General features: G+C 43.8%; 2 protein-coding genes across 9 annotated transcripts in view; one reads left to right on the top strand and one right to left on the bottom strand.

The window, feature by feature from the left end:
- RAPGEF3 (Rap guanine nucleotide exchange factor 3) overlaps positions 1-4,514 on the top strand; it is a 213,606-nt gene extending 209,092 nt beyond the window's left edge. The window contains exons 27-28 of the mRNA XM_033937142.1: positions 2,129-2,200; positions 3,480-4,514. Coding sequence (XP_033793033.1) covers positions 2,129-2,200; positions 3,480-3,601 — 194 coding nt within the window. The 3' untranslated portion in view covers positions 3,602-4,514. The remainder of the gene's footprint in view (positions 1-2,128; positions 2,201-3,479) is intronic.
- A 7,912-nt stretch (positions 4,515-12,426) lies between these two features.
- Positions 12,427-18,962, bottom strand: part of LOC117356404 (protein FAM171B-like) — a 23,391-nt gene continuing 16,855 nt past the window's right edge. For 4 of the 8 annotated variants that reach the window (XM_033935561.1, XM_033935563.1, XM_033935564.1 and 1 more), the window contains exon 4: positions 12,428-14,710. In XM_033935561.1, the coding sequence (XP_033791452.1) occupies positions 13,525-14,710 (1,186 nt within the window). In that variant the 3' untranslated portion in view covers positions 12,428-13,524. Of the gene's footprint in view, positions 14,711-16,492; positions 16,655-18,962 lie in introns of all 8 variants that reach the window. The other 4 variants (XM_033935567.1, XM_033935565.1, XM_033935560.1 and 1 more) reach the window with 2 other exon arrangements.

Raw genomic sequence — 18,962 nt, 5'->3', positions numbered from 1 at the left:
TTTGCCCATATTTTTCAGCTCTTAGAACAGACTGCATTTCATTTCTCCTCACCCTCCCACCCCCAATATGAATCTACATTTCCCATGATCTCCCTTCCTTTCCAGGAAAGGACCTTTCTAAGCATTTCTTCATGCTGTCACTTAACTCTGACCTGTTGACCTCCTCATCTCCTTGCCATCCATGGCAGCCAGATGTGTACTGGGCTCTCAAATTCCCAGAGTTCATTACAGCCTTGACCTCTGGTCTAGCTTTTTCCTCAAGAAAGCTTTTTTCAGCTTTGGTTTCTTATCGATTGAAAAGGTGTTTGGAGGAAGGAAACTGGACAGAAAGGGCAGAAGAGCAGATAAATGGGATTGGGTGAGGTTTGCAGTCAAATAACACCCATCTGAAAGCCATGAACCACAATTCTATGACAAGTCATCTGGGTCTTTGTTGTTTCACAGTAAGTCCTTTGTGAGGGGCTGACCATGATGGATCACATAGTTATAGCTATTTAATAGCATATTAAAAGTTTCTAAACCACTTCACTTCTACAGTTCACAGCAGTTTACCAAAAATAAAGAAACTTCATAAGAAAGACAGAAAAGACCTTACCTCATGCATTCAAATTACATTCATACAGGCTTCCACAATTTTATTTTGCTATATTACAACAAATTTCTCTTGATCTATATAGGCCATAGTGGAAATTGGTGTAGCCATGAGTGGGCAGGCCAGCAGCAGAGCACATCATCAGTGTAGCTAGTGGAGATCTCCAAACCTTGCCAGCTGAAGAGTCTGCTCTGGAGCCCTCTCAAGGTACCTCAATCCCAGGGCAGTCAGTAGCGCACTTCCAGCTGCTGTCACGGACAGCCCCAAACACATGCTCAGCTCATGCACATGAACTGAGCATACATGGGGATGCTGGTGTTGGCGGCTGAAAGTGCACTGTTGACTGCCCTGAGATTGAGACACCTTGAGGGGATGGGGGGAGGGTGCTTTGGTGAGTACGCTTCAGCTAGTGGGGTTTGGATGATCCCTGCCAGCCAAGATATTATTTTTTACTGGTGGAGGGGAGGGGTAGTGGATAGAGAGGAAATTCATGGGCCATGTTCACCCAGAAATTGAGGTGTAGCTACGTGCCTGAGTGAAGGCAACTAATCCACTAAACATTCTCTATATATGGTACCTAGCATTATGCACTATTTCCGCACTGATTTTCCACACAGATTTTTTGGCGCAGAAAAGCGTTATAACAAAAGTAAAAAAACAGGCAAAAAGACAGCAAATGGACAGTTAAAAGGGCTCTATTTAAAGTGGCAGGCTCGGATAGGTACAAAGCGGAGTTTTATAAACTCCTAAAGGAAGAGGTCACTAAACCCCTAGCAGCCATCTTCAACCAGGCAATACAGGACCAGAAAGTATCACCTTTGTTATGTGAGGCATCTACCCATGGCCAGATTAATAGGCCCAGTAGGCATGTGCCTAGGGCCCGAAACTGTGAGAGGGGCCCGCCAAAGGAGGATGACTTACCTTGCCATTTTTTTTTAAACAGCAACAGCCCCCCCAGCATCGACGGCAACGGCCCCCTCCCAGCATCAATAATAACGGGTACTCTCCTGGCATCAATGGTAATGCCCCCCCCCCCCCCATTGACGGCAACGCGGTCGGCTCTGTCACAAGAAGGTCCCGCGATGACTGCGTCTGCCGATCCATCCCCCTCCGACGTCACTTACTTGCTCCGGAAGTAGACCGCAATTCACTTCAAACATAGACACCGGAAATGTAGGCTTTGAAAACCCTGGCCTACATTTCTGGCACCTATGTTTGAGGTAGCTGCAGTTCTACTAACGAATGCCATTGCGTGACTGACATGTGATTGGCGGCCATTTTCTAGGCAGCCGCTGATATCAGCCCTTAGTGCTTAGCAGGAACAGAGAAGCCACTTAAGAGATTGATATTAGAATAGAGAAGAGAGCCCTGAGAGTTTATGACACAGTTAGGCACAACCATTCCAATAGTGGTATGTTGAAGGATGATGGTCATCAGAGCTTGCAACTACTGATTAAGTGCATAAGTTCTGTTTAAGGGACAAGAGAATTGACATGTCTACTGACTTCTGGAAATGTTTCTGTCTTCCCCTTCCAGTTCCACTTTCACCACTAAGAAGCCGTCCTCACTATATTCTGGAAGATGCAAGCACTGCTCGGATATCAACCAGTAAGATCATCTGTTGATAAATACCATGCTGAAAGGAGCATACCTGATCATGCTTCTGAAGAGATAGTGAATGCTGACACTGGAGCGGCACCTCTCTTTCATGCTTCATGGATTCTTAGCCCAAGCATGAAAGACCTCCCTCAGTATTGACAAAAGGCCCAAGTGTTAACCCAGTGCTAAAAGTTCTGGCATGGGTATGATATGCCAGGTGTTGGTTTTAGGTTATGACATCGTTAAAGGGTATCATTGCTCAGGAAGGTCAGCTCCTGAAAGAAACATTCTAAGGTCAATTCAAGTGGACAATCTAGTAACAGAACAAGAATTTAAAAAGAAAAGCATGATAGATAAAAGTGCATATTCAAACACTAGATGTGACTGTGTGTGTATTGAGGGTAAAGAACTGGTAAGTGTATGTGTGTACAAGAGAGAGCCTTTGAATTAGACTCAGTGATGGGATTCACATGTGCGAGATCAGATGGCAGTATCTAGAGGAGATAGAAATGTTCAAATATAGATATGAATATAAGTGTTGACATACTGAGTCAGACCAAAGGTCCATCAAGCCTAGTATCCTGTTTCCAACAACGGCCAATCCAGGTCACAAGCATCTGGAGAATCCTAAAAATTATATACATTCAATGTTACTTATCCTCAGAGATAAGCAATGGATTTCTCTGCATCCACCCTAATAATGGCTTGTGGACTTTCCCCCAGGCTTGAGTGAAATCAAGAATAGAGAAAGCAAGATATTGAGAATGCAATAGGGCAAAGGAAAGGACACACAAGTTATAGACAAGACCCTAGTCTACAAGTGGAAGAGTAATAGTTTTATTACTGTAATATAAAAAGTATACTGATACTTCATATTTACTTAAACCTTAAAGAAAATCAGAATACAAACCTTCAGCCATGGAAGGTGTCAGAAAATCTTAATTTCTGTAATTTGGTGAGTTTCAATTTGGAAGTGTTTTGTGCTTTCTATTTATACAGTAAGAAAGTTCAAATAGCCCTATTGCTCCTGCAGAAAACTGGATTTGCTGCAAGCTCCAGGTCATGTGGTTAGACGTAAGAATTATCCACAAATTACACCATATGTCATCTTTGGAGACACGCATGTCCCTCCTTTGGGTGTCTAGTGTGATCTTGAAAGTTTACATTATCTCAGGAAAATTATGTATGTCCTTCACTGCCTACAAGGAATTCTTTACCCAAATTGCCAAAGAATACTTGAATTGCTATGCTTTAGTGACTCCTCCTAACAGCACCCATTTCTCTGCAGGTTCCGAGCAGTCTTTGACATTACGGAGTCCAGCTAGCACTTGGATCTACATCCAGCATGTGAAAGTCATCGACAACCAAAAGACTCTCTCGCACCTTTCTCGAGAGCTAGAGTCCTCCTGACACATCATCATGAAGGAAGTCCATCTTGGACCATCTGAACTTCTCCAGAAAAGCATCACTTGCCCACAGAAGCACACACTATAGTACCGATAAAACTATAGCATACTGGTTAATGGATGAGATTTGGATTTGAGATTTAATTACTTGCCTAAATCCAAGCTGAAGGCTAAATACAGTCAGGCTAAATACAGTAGTTCCCAACCTAACAATGGATACAGTGTTAAGTTTCAGACCTGAATCGATCGAGGGTGAAGTGGCTTGCCCAAGATCACAGGGATCATCATGAGAAACAGGATTTGAACTCTGATGCAGCTGCTAGCCAGTAGGCTTAATGTAAGAGCTGCTGTTGTAGACTGGAAATCTGCCTCAATGATGTTCACGCTGTTCCATCCCACACATAGCATGGAACAGAATTATATCGCTCCTTTAGAACTTAAGGTTCTGGCATGGCCTAGAGTAGACTAATGGTCTCCTATCCAAGCACTCCTCTGCCTCAGCTGCACCGAACTACATGAGCAGCTGTGGTATATATACTGTTACCTCTGATGCTGATATAAAGGATTATGTTCTTACAACAGACTCCCCATTGAGGAATGCACAACCTTTGCCGTCACATTTTTCATATTTGCAGTTATGGACATTCTTCTGCCTGTAAAGTGGGCCCACCAGTCACAAGGAAGTATCTGTGAAATGTTTCAACATTAGATAAAGCAAATAAAATGACAATTTTGAAAAGTAGCTTCTCTCTTTCAACCTCCATGGGCTTCCAATGTTTATGCCAAACGACTAATGAATGAATGCCTGTTGTACAGAAGGTTAGCTGAAGAATTAACACAAGGATGAAGACATGATAAATGCTGTACAGATGATCGGTTCTTCTCTTCTATGCCAAATAAAATCATTGCCTCATGGGTCAAGCTGGTAATTTTTAATACAAATTCTGGTAAGCTGAGCAGAGGCTGGGAAAAATTGTAAAACAGGCAGTAAGAAATGGACTGGATATTACAGGACACTGTATAATTCAGAGGTTACTCTTCTCATACATGGGTATACTGTATAATCTAATATAATCTTTGATTTTTTTACACCGATTCATCCTAATAGGTGGGCTCGACTTGGTTAACAAAATATTAATAAGATTATACAAGAGATTAGAACAGAAACTATATCTTTTAGGCCAGAATTTTTATCTTTTATGATTGATTATTTGAAAAAGAAGGATCATTAGTAAATTTCTGAAATAAATGTCTTCAGTACTTTACAAACAGTGCAGTGTTCTCCCCAGAGATTTTTTCCAGCCGGGTGGCATGAAAAAGTAGCTGGGTGGAGTGGGCGAGACGGGAAATTTGGTGGTGGGGAAAATTAAGGGCTCCTTTTACAAAGATGCGTGAGCGCCTTAATGCACGGAATAGCGTGCGCTAAATTGCCGCGCATGTAGCCGCTACCGCCTCTTAAGCAGGCGGTAGTTTTTTAGATAGCATACGCTAATCCGGTGTGTGCGCTAAAAACACTAGCGCACCTTTGTAAAAGGAGCCCTAAATGTGTACTATTTTTATTAATTATTATTTTTCTATGCTCACTATGACTTCCTTTTTTTAAGGTTTGACACTTGTGCCAGAATATTTTTACTAAATTTAAGAAGTATCCAATTCTAGAAGTGAATAATTAGATATTCGCCCTCTTTCAAATGGTATAGAGATTTAAAAAAGGGAAGTGCGTTAATGAAATCATCAGGTTCAATCTAGCCATTTATTTCTGCTGGAATTTAAACAACTAAAAAAAAAGATAAATATAGCTCATCCAGTCCTACAAGAAACGTCTCTACAGCACCTCTAATAATATTTTGATCACTAGATTCCTTCCTGAGGTCTCACTGAGGATATGAAATAGATGTGATCCCCACTTCCAAACCTCTTCCACATAATTTATGGAGAGGTGTTACTGAGCCTTGAAGGAGACCTGTGTGATCGCACTACAGCAAAATAAAAAAGTAGCAGATAAAAATCAAAGTGAGAGCTAGGCAAAACAGTGTAGGTAAAAATGCAGGTAATAATTAGCAATGTATTAAAATATTTTATTTTTATTTGCTTATAATGTCATTTGAAAGCTGTTTGATGTTAATACAGCTTTAATTTAATTCATTATAGTATGTGTGTGTGTGTGTGGGGGGGAACAACACCTACATCAACAGTCAAGTTAGCATAGGGTCATTAAATCCAGTGGCGTACCTAGTATATATGACAGCCAGTGCTTATCATTTTTTAATAACCCCTTCCTCTATATAAAATAGTTATTTTTAGTAATTATCCATGAGTTACACAACAAGGGTGCACCTAGGAAAAGGCAGCATCTTAAACACTGCAGTGAGCACTAGAACACCAACACATACATTATAAAACTAAACAAGCCAGATCCTGCACAGTCAATTGATCCTGTACAGTCATTGCTAACAGAAAGCCATGTCCTTTTCATACACACAGAACAGAGATACACCCTCGCTCAATATGGAATAATCACAAACTAAAAATAGAAATATGTAGACAAAAGTTAAACTGAAACGCCAAGAAACCAGACTCTGCATACAATGCAACACCACAGAAACAGTGACACGTACCCTAATACTGTGCAAAATATAAAGACAGTAGATGTAAATTTGAAAAAACTGCTACATAACAATCACCACTTTACAAATTAACAAATATAAATAAAACAGGAAAGAGAGAAATAAGAAAATACCATTTTATTGGACTAATCCATTTTTCAATTAGTAGTAATTAGCTTTCAGAGGCCAAATCTTTCTTCAAGACAGTACAGTATACTGCTGTTATGGTATCCTGTCCTGACCTGAGGAAAGGGTTTAGTCCCCAAAAAACTGCCTTATTTCCATTTCCTATTGATAAACTTTAATCAATACAGTTACAATACTACTTGATTCTACGTAAAGCAACAAAATTTTTTTCCACCTTTTGTCGTTTCTGGTTTAATCATCTCTTCACTCTCTTCTTTCTATTCAGCGTTTGTCCTCGCTCCCTTCCATGCAACATCTGTCCTCTCTCTTTGCCCCTTCCACCCAGCCTCTGCCCTCTCTCTCTCCCCCTTGCATCCACTGTCCACCCTCTCTGCCCTTTCCATCCAGCGCCCGCCCTCTCTCTATTCCATATGGCATCTTCCCTCTTTCTATGTCCCTTCAATAAACTGTATATCCTTTGCCTTTTCTCTCCTTTGTACTCTGTGCCCTTTGTACTCTGTGCTCTTTGTACTCTGTGCCCTTTCTCTCCATTTCAGCTTCACCCCCTCTCCATTTTTTTTGTTTCCACCATTTCCCCTATGCTCTGGCACCTCTATCCCCTTCTCTCCCCCCATGCCCTGGCATCTCTCTCTTCTCCTTCCATCTCCCCCTTCCATTCTATTATCTGGCATCACTTCTTCTTCCTTTCTCTCCTTCCTTCCTTTCACCTGGTCTGGCATCTGTCTCCTCCCCCTCCCCCCATATGCCCTGACATCTCTCTCCCCTCCGTCTGGTAGCTTCTTTCCTTTCCCTCCCTCCTATGGTCTTGGCATCTCTTTCCTCTCCTCTCCCTTCTCCCCTCTCTCTCCCCAATTGGGTGCAGCAGCAGCATTTCTCTTCCCATCCCTCCCCTCATGCCCTGGAATCTCTCTCCTCTCCTATGTCTCCCTCTGCTTCCTTGCTCTGGCACCTTTCATTCCTTTCCCTCTAATCTGGCATTTGTCTCCTTAGTTTCCCTTCCCTCCCCTCCCCCATGCCCTGGCAGCTCTCTCCGCTCCCCCACCTCCTCCATTATCTTGCATCTCCACTCCTTCCTTCTTTTCCCCTGGTCTGGCATCTGTCTCCTTCTCCTCCCCCATAGTCTGGTATCTCCTTTCCTTTCCCTCCCTCCTATGGTCTTGGCATTTCTTTCCTCTCCTCTCCTTTCCCTGGTCTTCCTCCCCCCCCCCCATTGGGTGCAGCAGGAGCATTTCTCTCCCCCCTAATTGGGTGCAGCAGTAACAGCATTTCTCTTCCCCCATCACTTCTCCCCCCCCCCCCCCGCCTCGGTCGGCAGATTCGCAACAGGCTAAGGCAGGAGATAGGTCAGCGACGGAGGTAAGCTTACAACTTGGAGCGCTTCCTTGCTTCGGGCCTTCCTCGCTGCCGGGTTCTGCCTTCATGGAAACAGAAAGTAGGCAGGACCCGGCAGCGAGGAAGGCCCGAAGCAAGCAAGAACACCAAGTTGTAAGCTTTCCTCCCTGCCCTATCTCCCGCCTTAGCCTGTAGCGAATCTATTTCTCGGACCTTCTTCATTTCTCTTAGGTATCTTCTCCCTCCGTTAGCCAGCAGCAGTTACTGAAGCACGCAGCTGCGAGCTTCCGCCTCTCCTCTGTCTGATTGGTTTTGCTTTGTGCAGGAGCGTCTTGTGCGATAAGCTGCAGAACAAAAGTAAACACGACGTCGGGGTTCTTCCTGTTTGTGCACTGGGTCATAATGAGCCTGCAGCCCCTGCCTCCAACTGCGACTGTAAAAATCGACCAGCAGTAGGAAAATTGTTTAAAAAAGTAAAGCTGAAAACCCTTTTTATGGCGCTTAAAAAAAAAAAAAAAAAAAAGTCAGGCAGAGGCGAATTTGCAACCAAGATGACAGCCAGGTGCTCACCTAATCTAGCCGGGCGGGGCGCCCGGCTGAAAGGCGCTAGGGAGAACACTGCAGTGGGTAGATGAGAGAGAACTCTAATTATTGAAGGAAGGTCATTACAAACGTTTATGAATAGGTCTATTTTCAGGTTCAGAGATGCTGCCTTTTGATCACCAGCCGAAGCAAAGGGGTTCAGACTAGCCTGTGGGTCATAACCAATGGTAGAAGCATAAACTGGGGATGTGAAAGAAGTGGAAACGGCAGAGGAAATCAAGAACAAAAGGGCAAGATGGGATGTTTGTAGAGGGTAAGCAAGGGGTGGCACACACAGATGGCTTCGGAAGATACTAGTGTAGGAGGGGGTTCCTCCCTGACAATATATCCCATCCTTAATTTTCTGAAATAGACATTCTCCTAATACAAGCAGGATGCGTTGGCCACATATGGCTGATGTCCTCGGACAAACTCTCTAATAGCTCAATAGAGCTTACAATTTAATTAAAACAGACAACCAGGACAAATAGGGGTTAGGGAATTTCTCAGTAACTCTGAAGGATAGATTTTGGAAAGGTGGTGGTGATACAGAACTTAAGTTTCTTCACATCAATACAGAAGTCAGAAGAAGTAGTAAATATTATTGGTGACTCAGAAAGAGACCAAGGTCCTCTTTTACTAAGGTGCACTAAGTGTTTTAGCACATGCTAAATAAATGCACACGTTAACCGCTAACACGTCCATAGGATAACATGCATGTGTTAGTGTTTAGCGCGTGATTAACGTGCGCTAATATTTATCACATGCTAAAAAGCATAGCGCACCTTAGTATGAGAGGGTGCAAGACACAGTGGGGTAATAAGGGGAAGAGGGGGGTTGGTCCACCTGGGCACGTCTTGGTGGGGGCACTGATATCAGTCCTCGCCTTTGCCCCCCCATTCCTTCCCAACCCCCCCAGCTGTGCACCTGCGCCCATTCCCTTCCCTCATATTTCTTTTAATTTTCCCAGCGCCAGCAGTATCACAAACTTGCTGCCTGCATTGGTGTTAGCTCTCTCTGACATCACTTCCAGGTCCCGCACCTAGAACGTGACATCAGAGTGAGAGCTGACATGACACGTGCAGCAAGTTTGTGATGCTGCTCACGGATAGAAAATTAAAGAGGTATAAGTGAAGGGGGGGGCATGCGTATATCAGGGGGAGGGGTTCAGGAAGGAGCAGGGGGTTGAGAAGAGGGCGGAAGAGGGGCGCCACCACTCCAGGCGCTGCTCACCCTCGCTACAAAACTGCAAAGACTTGACTAGCGCAAACAGCACATTAACCTTGTTTAAGAGTACATATTCCATCCTCGAGAGCCTCAATTTAGTCGGGGTTTGGGGATTTCTCCAGTGAATGTGCATTGCATTAGTTACATACACAGCCTCTGTTGTATGCAAATCTCAAGTGTGTTCATTGTGAAAATCCTGAAAACCTTACTTGGCGAAGACCAAGATTGAGGGTTAAATGCAAAAAGCACAATCATTAAGACCATTCGGGTCGCTGTTGGCCGATTTTTTTTTGGCTGATTTCCAAACTGATCTATGCTCAAAAGACTTCCCATGCAAATGAGTTGAGTCAGAGGTTTGCCCTAATCCTACCTCACCAGTGGTTGGAAAACCGATTCAACACATGTGCAGAAAATCCCAAACAGCTGAGCTGCAGGGGAAGCTCCAAAGCAGTCTCCTGCTGCTCACCTGTTCAGAGCAGGAAGCCTTTTTTAATTTAATTTTTTTTTTTAATGGGCACAGATGTATGGTGTGTTACACATGCATATTTGTCCTCATAAAAAATGAGCCATTCACCCACCCCGATAACGGTCCACCCCTGATAACACTGGTACCAAAATAGAGGCACCAGCCAAACCGCGCCCCCCCCCTCCCCTGTACTTCAATAGAAATTGGCAGGAGGGATGCTCACTCCTTCCTGCCACTGGATGCCCCCTGCGCCCCCCAAACCTCCCAATACCTCAAATCTAGATGACAGCAGGAGGGGTGCCTAGTCCCTCCTGCTCATAGGCCTGTCACTCCAAAATGGCGGGCCTTCCCCTTCCTGGTGCATCCTGAGATTCATTGAGAGGGGCCTAAGACCCTAATTAGCTCAGAATCAGGGCCTTAGGCTCCTCCCTTTGTATCCCAGGATATAGAGGGAGGAGCCTAAGGCCCTGATTGGCTCAGTTATCCCTCCTGCCTCTATTTTGGTACCCGTGTCGTCAGGAAGGGATAGGGGCATTGGGGGGGGCAGGCACACCAGGCCATTTTTTAATGGGTACATCTGTGTCCATAGAAAAAAAAAACCAGGCAGACCTGTCGGGTTTTCCAGGTTGGTAGTACCAATCCGATTCTAGCATGCAAGGTTAAGCCATTGATCGGATGGCTGGTTTTAATATTAATGCCCTCATATGTATGCCAGAATCGGAGAATGTACGACCGCATAGAAAACCACGCGGCGAGCCGTTTTGTGCATAGGGTCAGCAAATACGATCGGTCGCTAAAGCAGTCAAACTGGTTTAGCAACGATTGTTAGACAATCGGAGACTTTAGCGCATCTAACCCCGAGTCACCCCAGTTTAGCTCATCTACTGAATCCCCCGATATAAATGTCACTGCATGCCACTTCTGGCATCCCCTCCTTCTGCTGAAAGAGGCAGGACACAGCTGAGGAAAGGCCCTGGCAGGGCCAGCATTAGCAGCCTGTTTTCAGCACTGCCTCAGCCAGAAGTCACTGTATGTTTGGAGAACCTGCAAAGGAGGGGGGGGTGGGTGTGGAGAGATGCCAGACAAAGAAAAAGGGAACAAACCACCACTCGTAAGATCACAAATAGCTGTTACTATAGTTTCCAATTTTTATTAAAATTTGGTATACCGCCTAAAAAAAATTGTCTAAGCGGTTAACATCAATCATATTACAAAATTTCTAAAATTTAGGGGGAACGTAATTAAGACTGAGCACTAACAGGACTCATAGAAACAAACAGGGAAGGGGGGAGAAGTACATGAGGGGGAGGGGAGGATGCTCTTCCTTCATTCGTTTTAGTCCATGGGTGGGAGTTCCATATTATAGGCATCTTTAAATAAAAATGTTTTTAAGCTTGTTTTAAATGTCAGTATTGGTCTCTTCACGTAAATGAAAAGGTAATGAGTTCCAGAGACATTATGGATTCCAAACAAAACTAAAAGCACAAAAAAGGAATCCAACGGAATCTGCAGTAAACCAAGCAATAAGGTGGTATATTTACTGCATTTCACTAATGGTATAATACATATTGCCTGCATCCTGTACATAGTCTGCAGTTTTTGTCTTGTTTTTTTCCAAACAAAACTAACATCTCCCCACTTGATTTTTTTTTTAATTAGTAATATGATGCATGTTTCTTCAGTTATAAAATAATCTGCATTTCCTTGCGTATTTAGTGGTTGGATATTTCATGCCAAGGTGTGTACATGGGAAGGGCAACAAGTTGAAGCTTGTATATCGGCAGCTTTGAGTTCTGCCATTGTACGTTAGTTGTGATCACCTTCACTTCTACTTAATACGGCTCACAGGTGGTGGTGGGGAGGGGGGGGCATCAAAATTCATATCAAAATGCAATCTGCTAGAGTTAAGTGTGTTTTTTCAATTAAACATTGGATATTTTTTAAATTAAAAAAAGATGACAAGGAAAGGGTCAATTAGACTGCCATTCAACATACAAGACTGTAAAACCCACAGCTTAGGTTATGAATTCTGAAAGTGTTCTGCACTGTGTCTCAGGACATCCCTTAAATGGCTCTTCCTGGGTACACTTAGATTGCAAACAATGTTTGCTATTGCTGGCACCAAAACAAAAGAAAAAAAACTGCAGAATACTGTACAGGATGCAGGTGATGTTTATTCAAATAAACAATTTGTTGTGCACAAATAAACCACCTCGTAGGTAAAGGGACCCGACATGGTCCATGTTTCGATCAACATGTTTTCATCAGGGGTCCCTAAGATGGTGGCAAGGAATGTGTTTTTGCAATAATATTTTGCCTGATCTATGGGCTGCATGGTTTATAGTAAGGCGTGTCACTGCTGAAAAAACTGTGATCATGCCTTACTAAACCACACAGCCCATAGATCAGACAAAATATTGTTGCAAAAACACATTCCATGCCACCATCTTAGGGACCCCTGCTGAAAAAGTGTTCATCGAAACACAGACCGTGTTGGGTCCCTTTACCTACCAGGGGGTTTATTTGTGCACAACAAATTGTTTATTTGAATAAACACTGCCTGCATCCTGCATTTTTTTCCCTTATGTTTTGGTTACACTGTTCCTTTACTGCAGATTTATTGGATTTTGCTTTTTGTCTGCTATTGCTGGCAGCCTGGGAGCAGAGGGGTGTAGGCTTGCATCCTTGTTGTGTCTGAAGTAGGTACACTCAAGGAGGGTGGGTAATAGGTGATGCTTCACTGGCATTCCCTTTAGCAGGTACGGCTGAAGGTTACTTTGGAAGAGGTAGTCCTCTAACCCCTGCGTTACAACGAGTTCTGTGCTCAAAAAGATAGAATGAGTACCACAAAATTAACAGGATTACTCCTCTCGTGCACTATGCACATGATTCAGGAAGGTAATTCTCTTTGGAGGGTAGTGTGTTGCCTAACCCACTCCTATTTCTGAAGATCTATGCTGGAATGAGTATTTTTAGACTAGCCGCCATCCATGTACAGGGGAAGGGGGTGGAGGAGAATACCAGAGCCATAAGCACACAGGTAGTTTGTTTAAAAAGCATTTCCTAGTCTATGATTCTGCACATAATACAAAAGGTACCTCTTTATCCAGCATGACCCTCTCTAACCATTCTTCCACTGTTGATGTAAATTAATTTTAAAAAAACAACAAAAAACCCAAAACCTCAGAACTTGATATGGTCTTCAAAATTTAACCCTCTGTAATTGAGCTACAGAGCATCTATGCTCTTTTATGCATACACCCTCCTGGTTCAGAAATAGATACAGGTTGTATAGGACTGATCTAGAAGGAAACCAGTAGGTCATATAAGAGGCTGTATAAGACCAAAATTCAGGAAAAAAAAAATAATCAAACTGAATAAGGGCTCCTTTTACTAAGATGCGCTATCAGATTTATTACATGCTAAATGCTAAGAAGTCCATTTTATTCCTATGTTCGTCTTAGCATGCGCTAAATCCATTAGTAAACCTTAGTAAAAGGAATCCTAAGAATATTACAGATAAATTAAGCCTATGCGTGATCCGACATTGACTTAGGTCTGTAACAGTCAGTTAATTCCAATCAGTGGTCTCTCCTCCCTTTTCTGCCATAAGCTTCTCTTGTTGCGATAACATGCTTCATTCAATTTCATAGCTGCTTCCTTGTGTGCAAGTTGCTGCTCATTGCCCGATTGCTCTCCTCCCATAAGGCTACCGCTCTCATCACCTTCCTCAACCACCAACTGCATTACATTTTGTTCTGATCCAGTGGCATCTTCATAGCTTTCTAGGTGTTGCATGACCTCTAGTTCAACTCCATCTCTAACCACTTCACCATCCTGCCTCACTTGAAGCTCTATAACATCCACCCCAGAGTCCAGACTTGTTATGTTGTTCGGATCTTGTTTCCCAATGGGAGCTCCATTTGAAAAGGGTCCGTTTGCTAGAGATATGAACCATGCTCTTGGTTGAAGAAAACCGGTTTTAGGAAGCTGAAGCAAGGATTTACGAGCAGTTTTTCCTTCCAGAGTTGATGCAGTAGAGGGAGGTCTTTTTAAAGTATTCGGCACAGAAAGGGATTCCATGTGCTCTCCATGGTGGCTCATGTCCATGAGCCCATTTGGTTTGCCCTGCACAGAGTTTTGGAGCAACGTTTTAAGTGTTGATGAGCTCCAGAAATACTGCTGGTTCCCAGGGATTTCTGAGATGAGGCAGTCTCCCAGATTTCTAGGAAGACTTGATGATCTAGAATGGTTAATGAATGAAATATTAGGAATGGGAGACTCCTCAGGGACAAGCACAAAATTGGTATCTACATTGCTTTTCAAAGAGGAGCAGTGCATTATGTCCTCAACATAGAATGGACTAAATTCCAAATCTTTGCTTTGTCCCAAAATGCTGTCCATTAAAAAAGCACCAGGGCTGGAGATGTACTGCAATATTGAAGTTTGGTTTCCTTTTTCATATACATTTTGAGGACTTTTCTCAGAACTGGACCAGCATTGCCAGCCAGGGGGAGATGCTGCATTCTTTTGGACTATGTAGTTCTCTAAGGATGCAGTGTCATCCTTCATTTGGACTAGACTAGACTTTACTGGAAAAGGGGAATTCTTGAAGGCCTGGGATTCGTGAAGTAGGGATGGAGGTGAAGAAAGTACTAAACTGACACCAGTCATAGATGTAGCTTGACTCTTGGTAAGAACCACCGACTTCAGGGCCCATTTCTGATTTTTCTTGGTTTTCAAATATTTGTGTCTGTTGGAAAAAAATAAAAAGATGAGTACTGTGCTGTTATAAGATAAAAAGTCTCTCCTAGCCCAAGAATGGGAAGGATAGAGGCAACCGAACCAAAGACCAACCTCAAACTAATAATTATTAGTGTGAGTGGGTAACCCTCAGTCTCACAGCTTGCTATGGGAACGAGTCCCTAAAGCACCAGCTGCCACTTTATTTTTCACTTTTAGCACGTTTGTGCACTAGTAAATTTAGGTGGGAAACCCAGGGATGTTTCACATATAATACCCGTCCTGGGTTTTGATTGTGGCAGCTGGTGCTTTAGGGACTTGTTCCCATAGCAAGCTGTGAGACTGAGGGTTACCCACTCACACTAATAATTATTAGTTTGAGATTAGTCTTTGGTTCGGTTGCCTCTATCCTTCCCATTTTTGGGCTAGGGGAGACTTTTTGTTTCTGTTTATCTGCAGTCTTCCCCATTTGGGGTTTTTGTATCATTCATTTTTCTGTTATAAGATAAGGCATTCATCCAGCAGTAGTGTCACCAACCAATATCAGAGCTAATTTGGAATTTAAATACAAAAGCTGATGGATCTCTTTGGGATATTATAAGCTAGCATACCTAGGAAGACCTTCTACTGACTATGGAGAATCTATTTTGTGTTAGTAGCAGTAAAACTAAAGAGGTCACCTCATTATGAAAAATCACCAGGCTCTCCTCTTTCCTCCAAGAGAAAGCACAAAATGACACCCCACAAAAAATGGAATGCCGTCTTCAAGGTAAATCTAGCTCAAAATGAATGCTTTCAATTGGCTGTGTAAGGAGGAAAAATGGTTGAATTGAATATAAACCGGGGTGAGGGGGTGCTGTCAATATTCAAGTGCAGTACCTTACTTTCCCCTGCCAGTCTCTGCATCTAGCCCCCCTCCCTCCCTGCAAGGTTCTATCCCTTTCCCCCCCTCCTTTCCGATGCCTTGTAGGGCTCCACCAGGCCTGCCGTGAAACCTGATAGTCTAGCGATGGCCGGGACAGGACGGATCCCACCCATCTCCTGTCCCATCTCCCTCCCGACTCCCCCATGCGTATCCCTTGTGGTACAGCGACTTTCCTTCGCTCCTGCCCTTGCAGAACCGCTAGCTAATTGGCTGGTGACTGGTACCATTATAGACTAGGCAATACTGATCCACTAGAAACAACAAATTATATTACTTCTGGAGAGAGTTCTGCACTCTGCTTTGCAGAATTTTCCACTTACCATGCAGAATGAATGAAAGCAGTGCTGGCATCCCAAAAGTTTGCTCTTTTCTTGAACCCTCCTTTCCTATGGGACCTTCAATACCAGTACCCCACCCAACTCCTTCGTAGGGCTCATCACAGAGGAAGTGAATAATGGCTGCACCCACCTCTTCTACCACCCCATTCATCTAATCTAATGCTTGGCTTTATATACCGAGATATCAGTCCAAGAAAGCTCAACTTGGTTTACAATAATTAACTTAACAAATAAAAAACACAAGGAATAAGATTAAGTTTCGGAAGATTAATTTTCAAAGTGTTTAGCAAATAAAATGTTTTTTAAAGATTTACAAAAAGATTGGAGTGAACCAGAACTCCTTAAAAGGAGTGGAAGATCATTCCAAAAGCTGAGAAAGCTTAAAAATCAGAGAATGAGTAAAAATCTTGACTCCTTTTATCCCTTTCTTGGAAGGAAGAGATCATTTAAATTGTTGATTCATAAGAGGGGGTGCTGAAAAGTTCTCAGCCCAACCAAGAAGGGAATGACATGGAGCCATGAAACTTACATTAGTCTGCATATTCACTCCTAAGTTCAACACACTTGGCTCATCGTATCTGAAGTTTCTGTAACCCTTCCAGAACATGCTCCAACGTCTGGTCACTGAAATACTGCTCCACTGCTGCAATCACCTTCGAATTACTTGAAAATTGTCGCCCTTTCAAAAACTCTTTTAACGTTTGGAAACAGAAAATAGTAAATTGAGCAAGATCTAGTAAGTAGGGTGGATGGTCTATACATTGAAACCCCAATTGTGTCAAAACATCCATTGTTTTGCCATCTTCCCTCTCCTTTTTTCTTTCAATGCCTCCTTTAATCAGCATAGCAAGTTACAGTAGTATTTTGCATGAACTGGCCCTTTGAAAGATAGTCAGTCATTACAACACCTTCCTGATCTCAAAACATTGTGGCCATGACCTTTCCTCCTGACTGTTGGGTCTTGAATATCCTTGGCCTTAGAGAACCTGAGTGCTGCCATCGCAAGGCCTATTGTTTTGTCTCGAGGACCATAGTGGTGTAAGTGTTACCTGTAACGTAGGTTCTCCATGGACAGCAGGATAGTCAGCCACATATGGGTGTTGTCCCAACAGCTCCCAATTTGCGGATAAGCTCTCCAATAGCTCAGAGAGATTTTTTTTTCTCTGAGCACGTGCAATGCCCGGGCCCCACTGGGCATGCCCGAGCACTACCCATTTCACCCTGCTTCCCCCTAATCCCTAGGATGTTCCTAGCTGTGGCCAGGTCGGCCTTACGGGGAGGCGGGTGGGTTGTGTGGCTGACTATCCTGCTGTCCACGGAGAACCTACGTTACAGGCAAGTAACTACACTTTCTCCTAGGACAAGCAGGATGAGTCAGCCACATATGGGTGACTCCCTAGCCGAGGGATGTACCGAATGGACCTGCGCCTTAGCGCTCTGTGCATCCCTCGCCTGGCTGTGGAAGCCGAGCCGGGCAGGGTAATCAGGCAAAGCAGGTTGAGTTGTGGAAACAAGGTTTTTAATAAGGTGCTGTGTTAACTGGGCAATAATACTCACAGAACAGTAAAACTGGTCAATAACAATTAATGGACAGAGAGAAACCAACTGGTCAACAGTGACAATTTGTAGTTGCATGTGACAATTCATACTTGCATATTCAACATTCAGTCTAGACAGGTAGTACTGGAAGATCTACTTAATCAATATCTATAACACCCTACTTGATCGGTGTTTGTCAAGGCTGTGCTAGTGGTCGCTGTCCCTTCCGGGAGGGAAGGGCCGCTTGCAAGACTGTTCGGCCGAATGCATTCAGGGTGTGGAGTGCTATGTCGAGGCAGTAGAGCTTGGTGAAGGTCTTTGTATGGAGGACCAAGTGGCTGCATCACAGATGTCCTCTATTGGTGTGCGGTGTAGATGAGCTGGAATGGTGGCTACGGCTCTGAGCTGGTGGGCGTGGGCTCCCACCGGCAGTTCATGCTGCGCTCTTCTATAGGTGAAGGAGATGCACTGGGATATCCAGCGCGAGAGCGTGCGTTTGGTAACCGGCAGTTCTGGTCTGTTTTTGGTCATAGGAGATGAACAGTTGTGAGGCTTGTCCGGTCTGTTGTGTCCTGTTGATGTAGGTAGTCAGGGCCCACGCCCACCAGCTCAGAGCCATAGCCACTCTTTCCAGCTACCATGGCAAAATAACACTCAGAAGTTAGGAAGCTGGTTGGGCTGAGAAATGCAGACACTTGAATCTTGAGCCTCTGGTGTCAAACATGGCTCATGTTTTACACTCAGTGCCAAATTGGAAAAGGAGGAAGATGTGGTCCAATGCAGGTCATGCTTCTTTTCTTCCACTTATGATCAGACCAAGCACTGGTTGTGAGGATAGGGAAGAGAGTGTGCAAGCTAGATGTCTAGGTGTGTGGGGTTTAACTTAAATAGGAGGAGATAGAGGGCTGGATGCTTATGCTAGGATGGTATGTAGAGGGTTTGGTGGTTGGGGAGGGTGGGGAAGAAGGAAGAGATATCCCACAGAGGGGATATGGGGAATGGTCATAGAAAGTGTTAATGTGTGTCCCACTGTACACAGACACCAAATGCTCTCTCCCTCTCCCAGCCCCTACCCAGGGAGAGAAATCCTCATGCCTCAAGTACATAAACAGGATTCCTGCACCACTACCCCCCCAAAGTCACAGTAGGCCCAGGTCACTGGATTGTGTTCAGGAGGGGGAAGGAAGGCCAATCTTGTTTGTGTCATCAGACAAAACCAAGTGGCTAATTTCGGTCACAAATTCAGTTTTGGCAGAAAAATCAAAAACTCTGGTTTCGTCTGAGCTCTAGCAAGACATGTATAGCTGATAATTTCTCTGGTTACAGCAATAGTTCTGAAACATCTCACATGGCGTCATGGCCACATTTGTCCCATAAATTTTTTTTTTTTTTAATGTAGAACAGTGACAACCCACAAAGTTGTAGAATTGGTGTGGCTTATCTGACCCAACAGTCAGAGA

The sequence above is a fragment of the Geotrypetes seraphini genome, chromosome 3 (genome assembly GCF_902459505.1).
Source record: "Geotrypetes seraphini chromosome 3, aGeoSer1.1, whole genome shotgun sequence".
NCBI classification, from domain to species: domain Eukaryota; kingdom Metazoa; phylum Chordata; class Amphibia; order Gymnophiona; family Dermophiidae; genus Geotrypetes; species Geotrypetes seraphini.
This window is presented reverse-complemented; position numbering and strand designations above follow the sequence as displayed.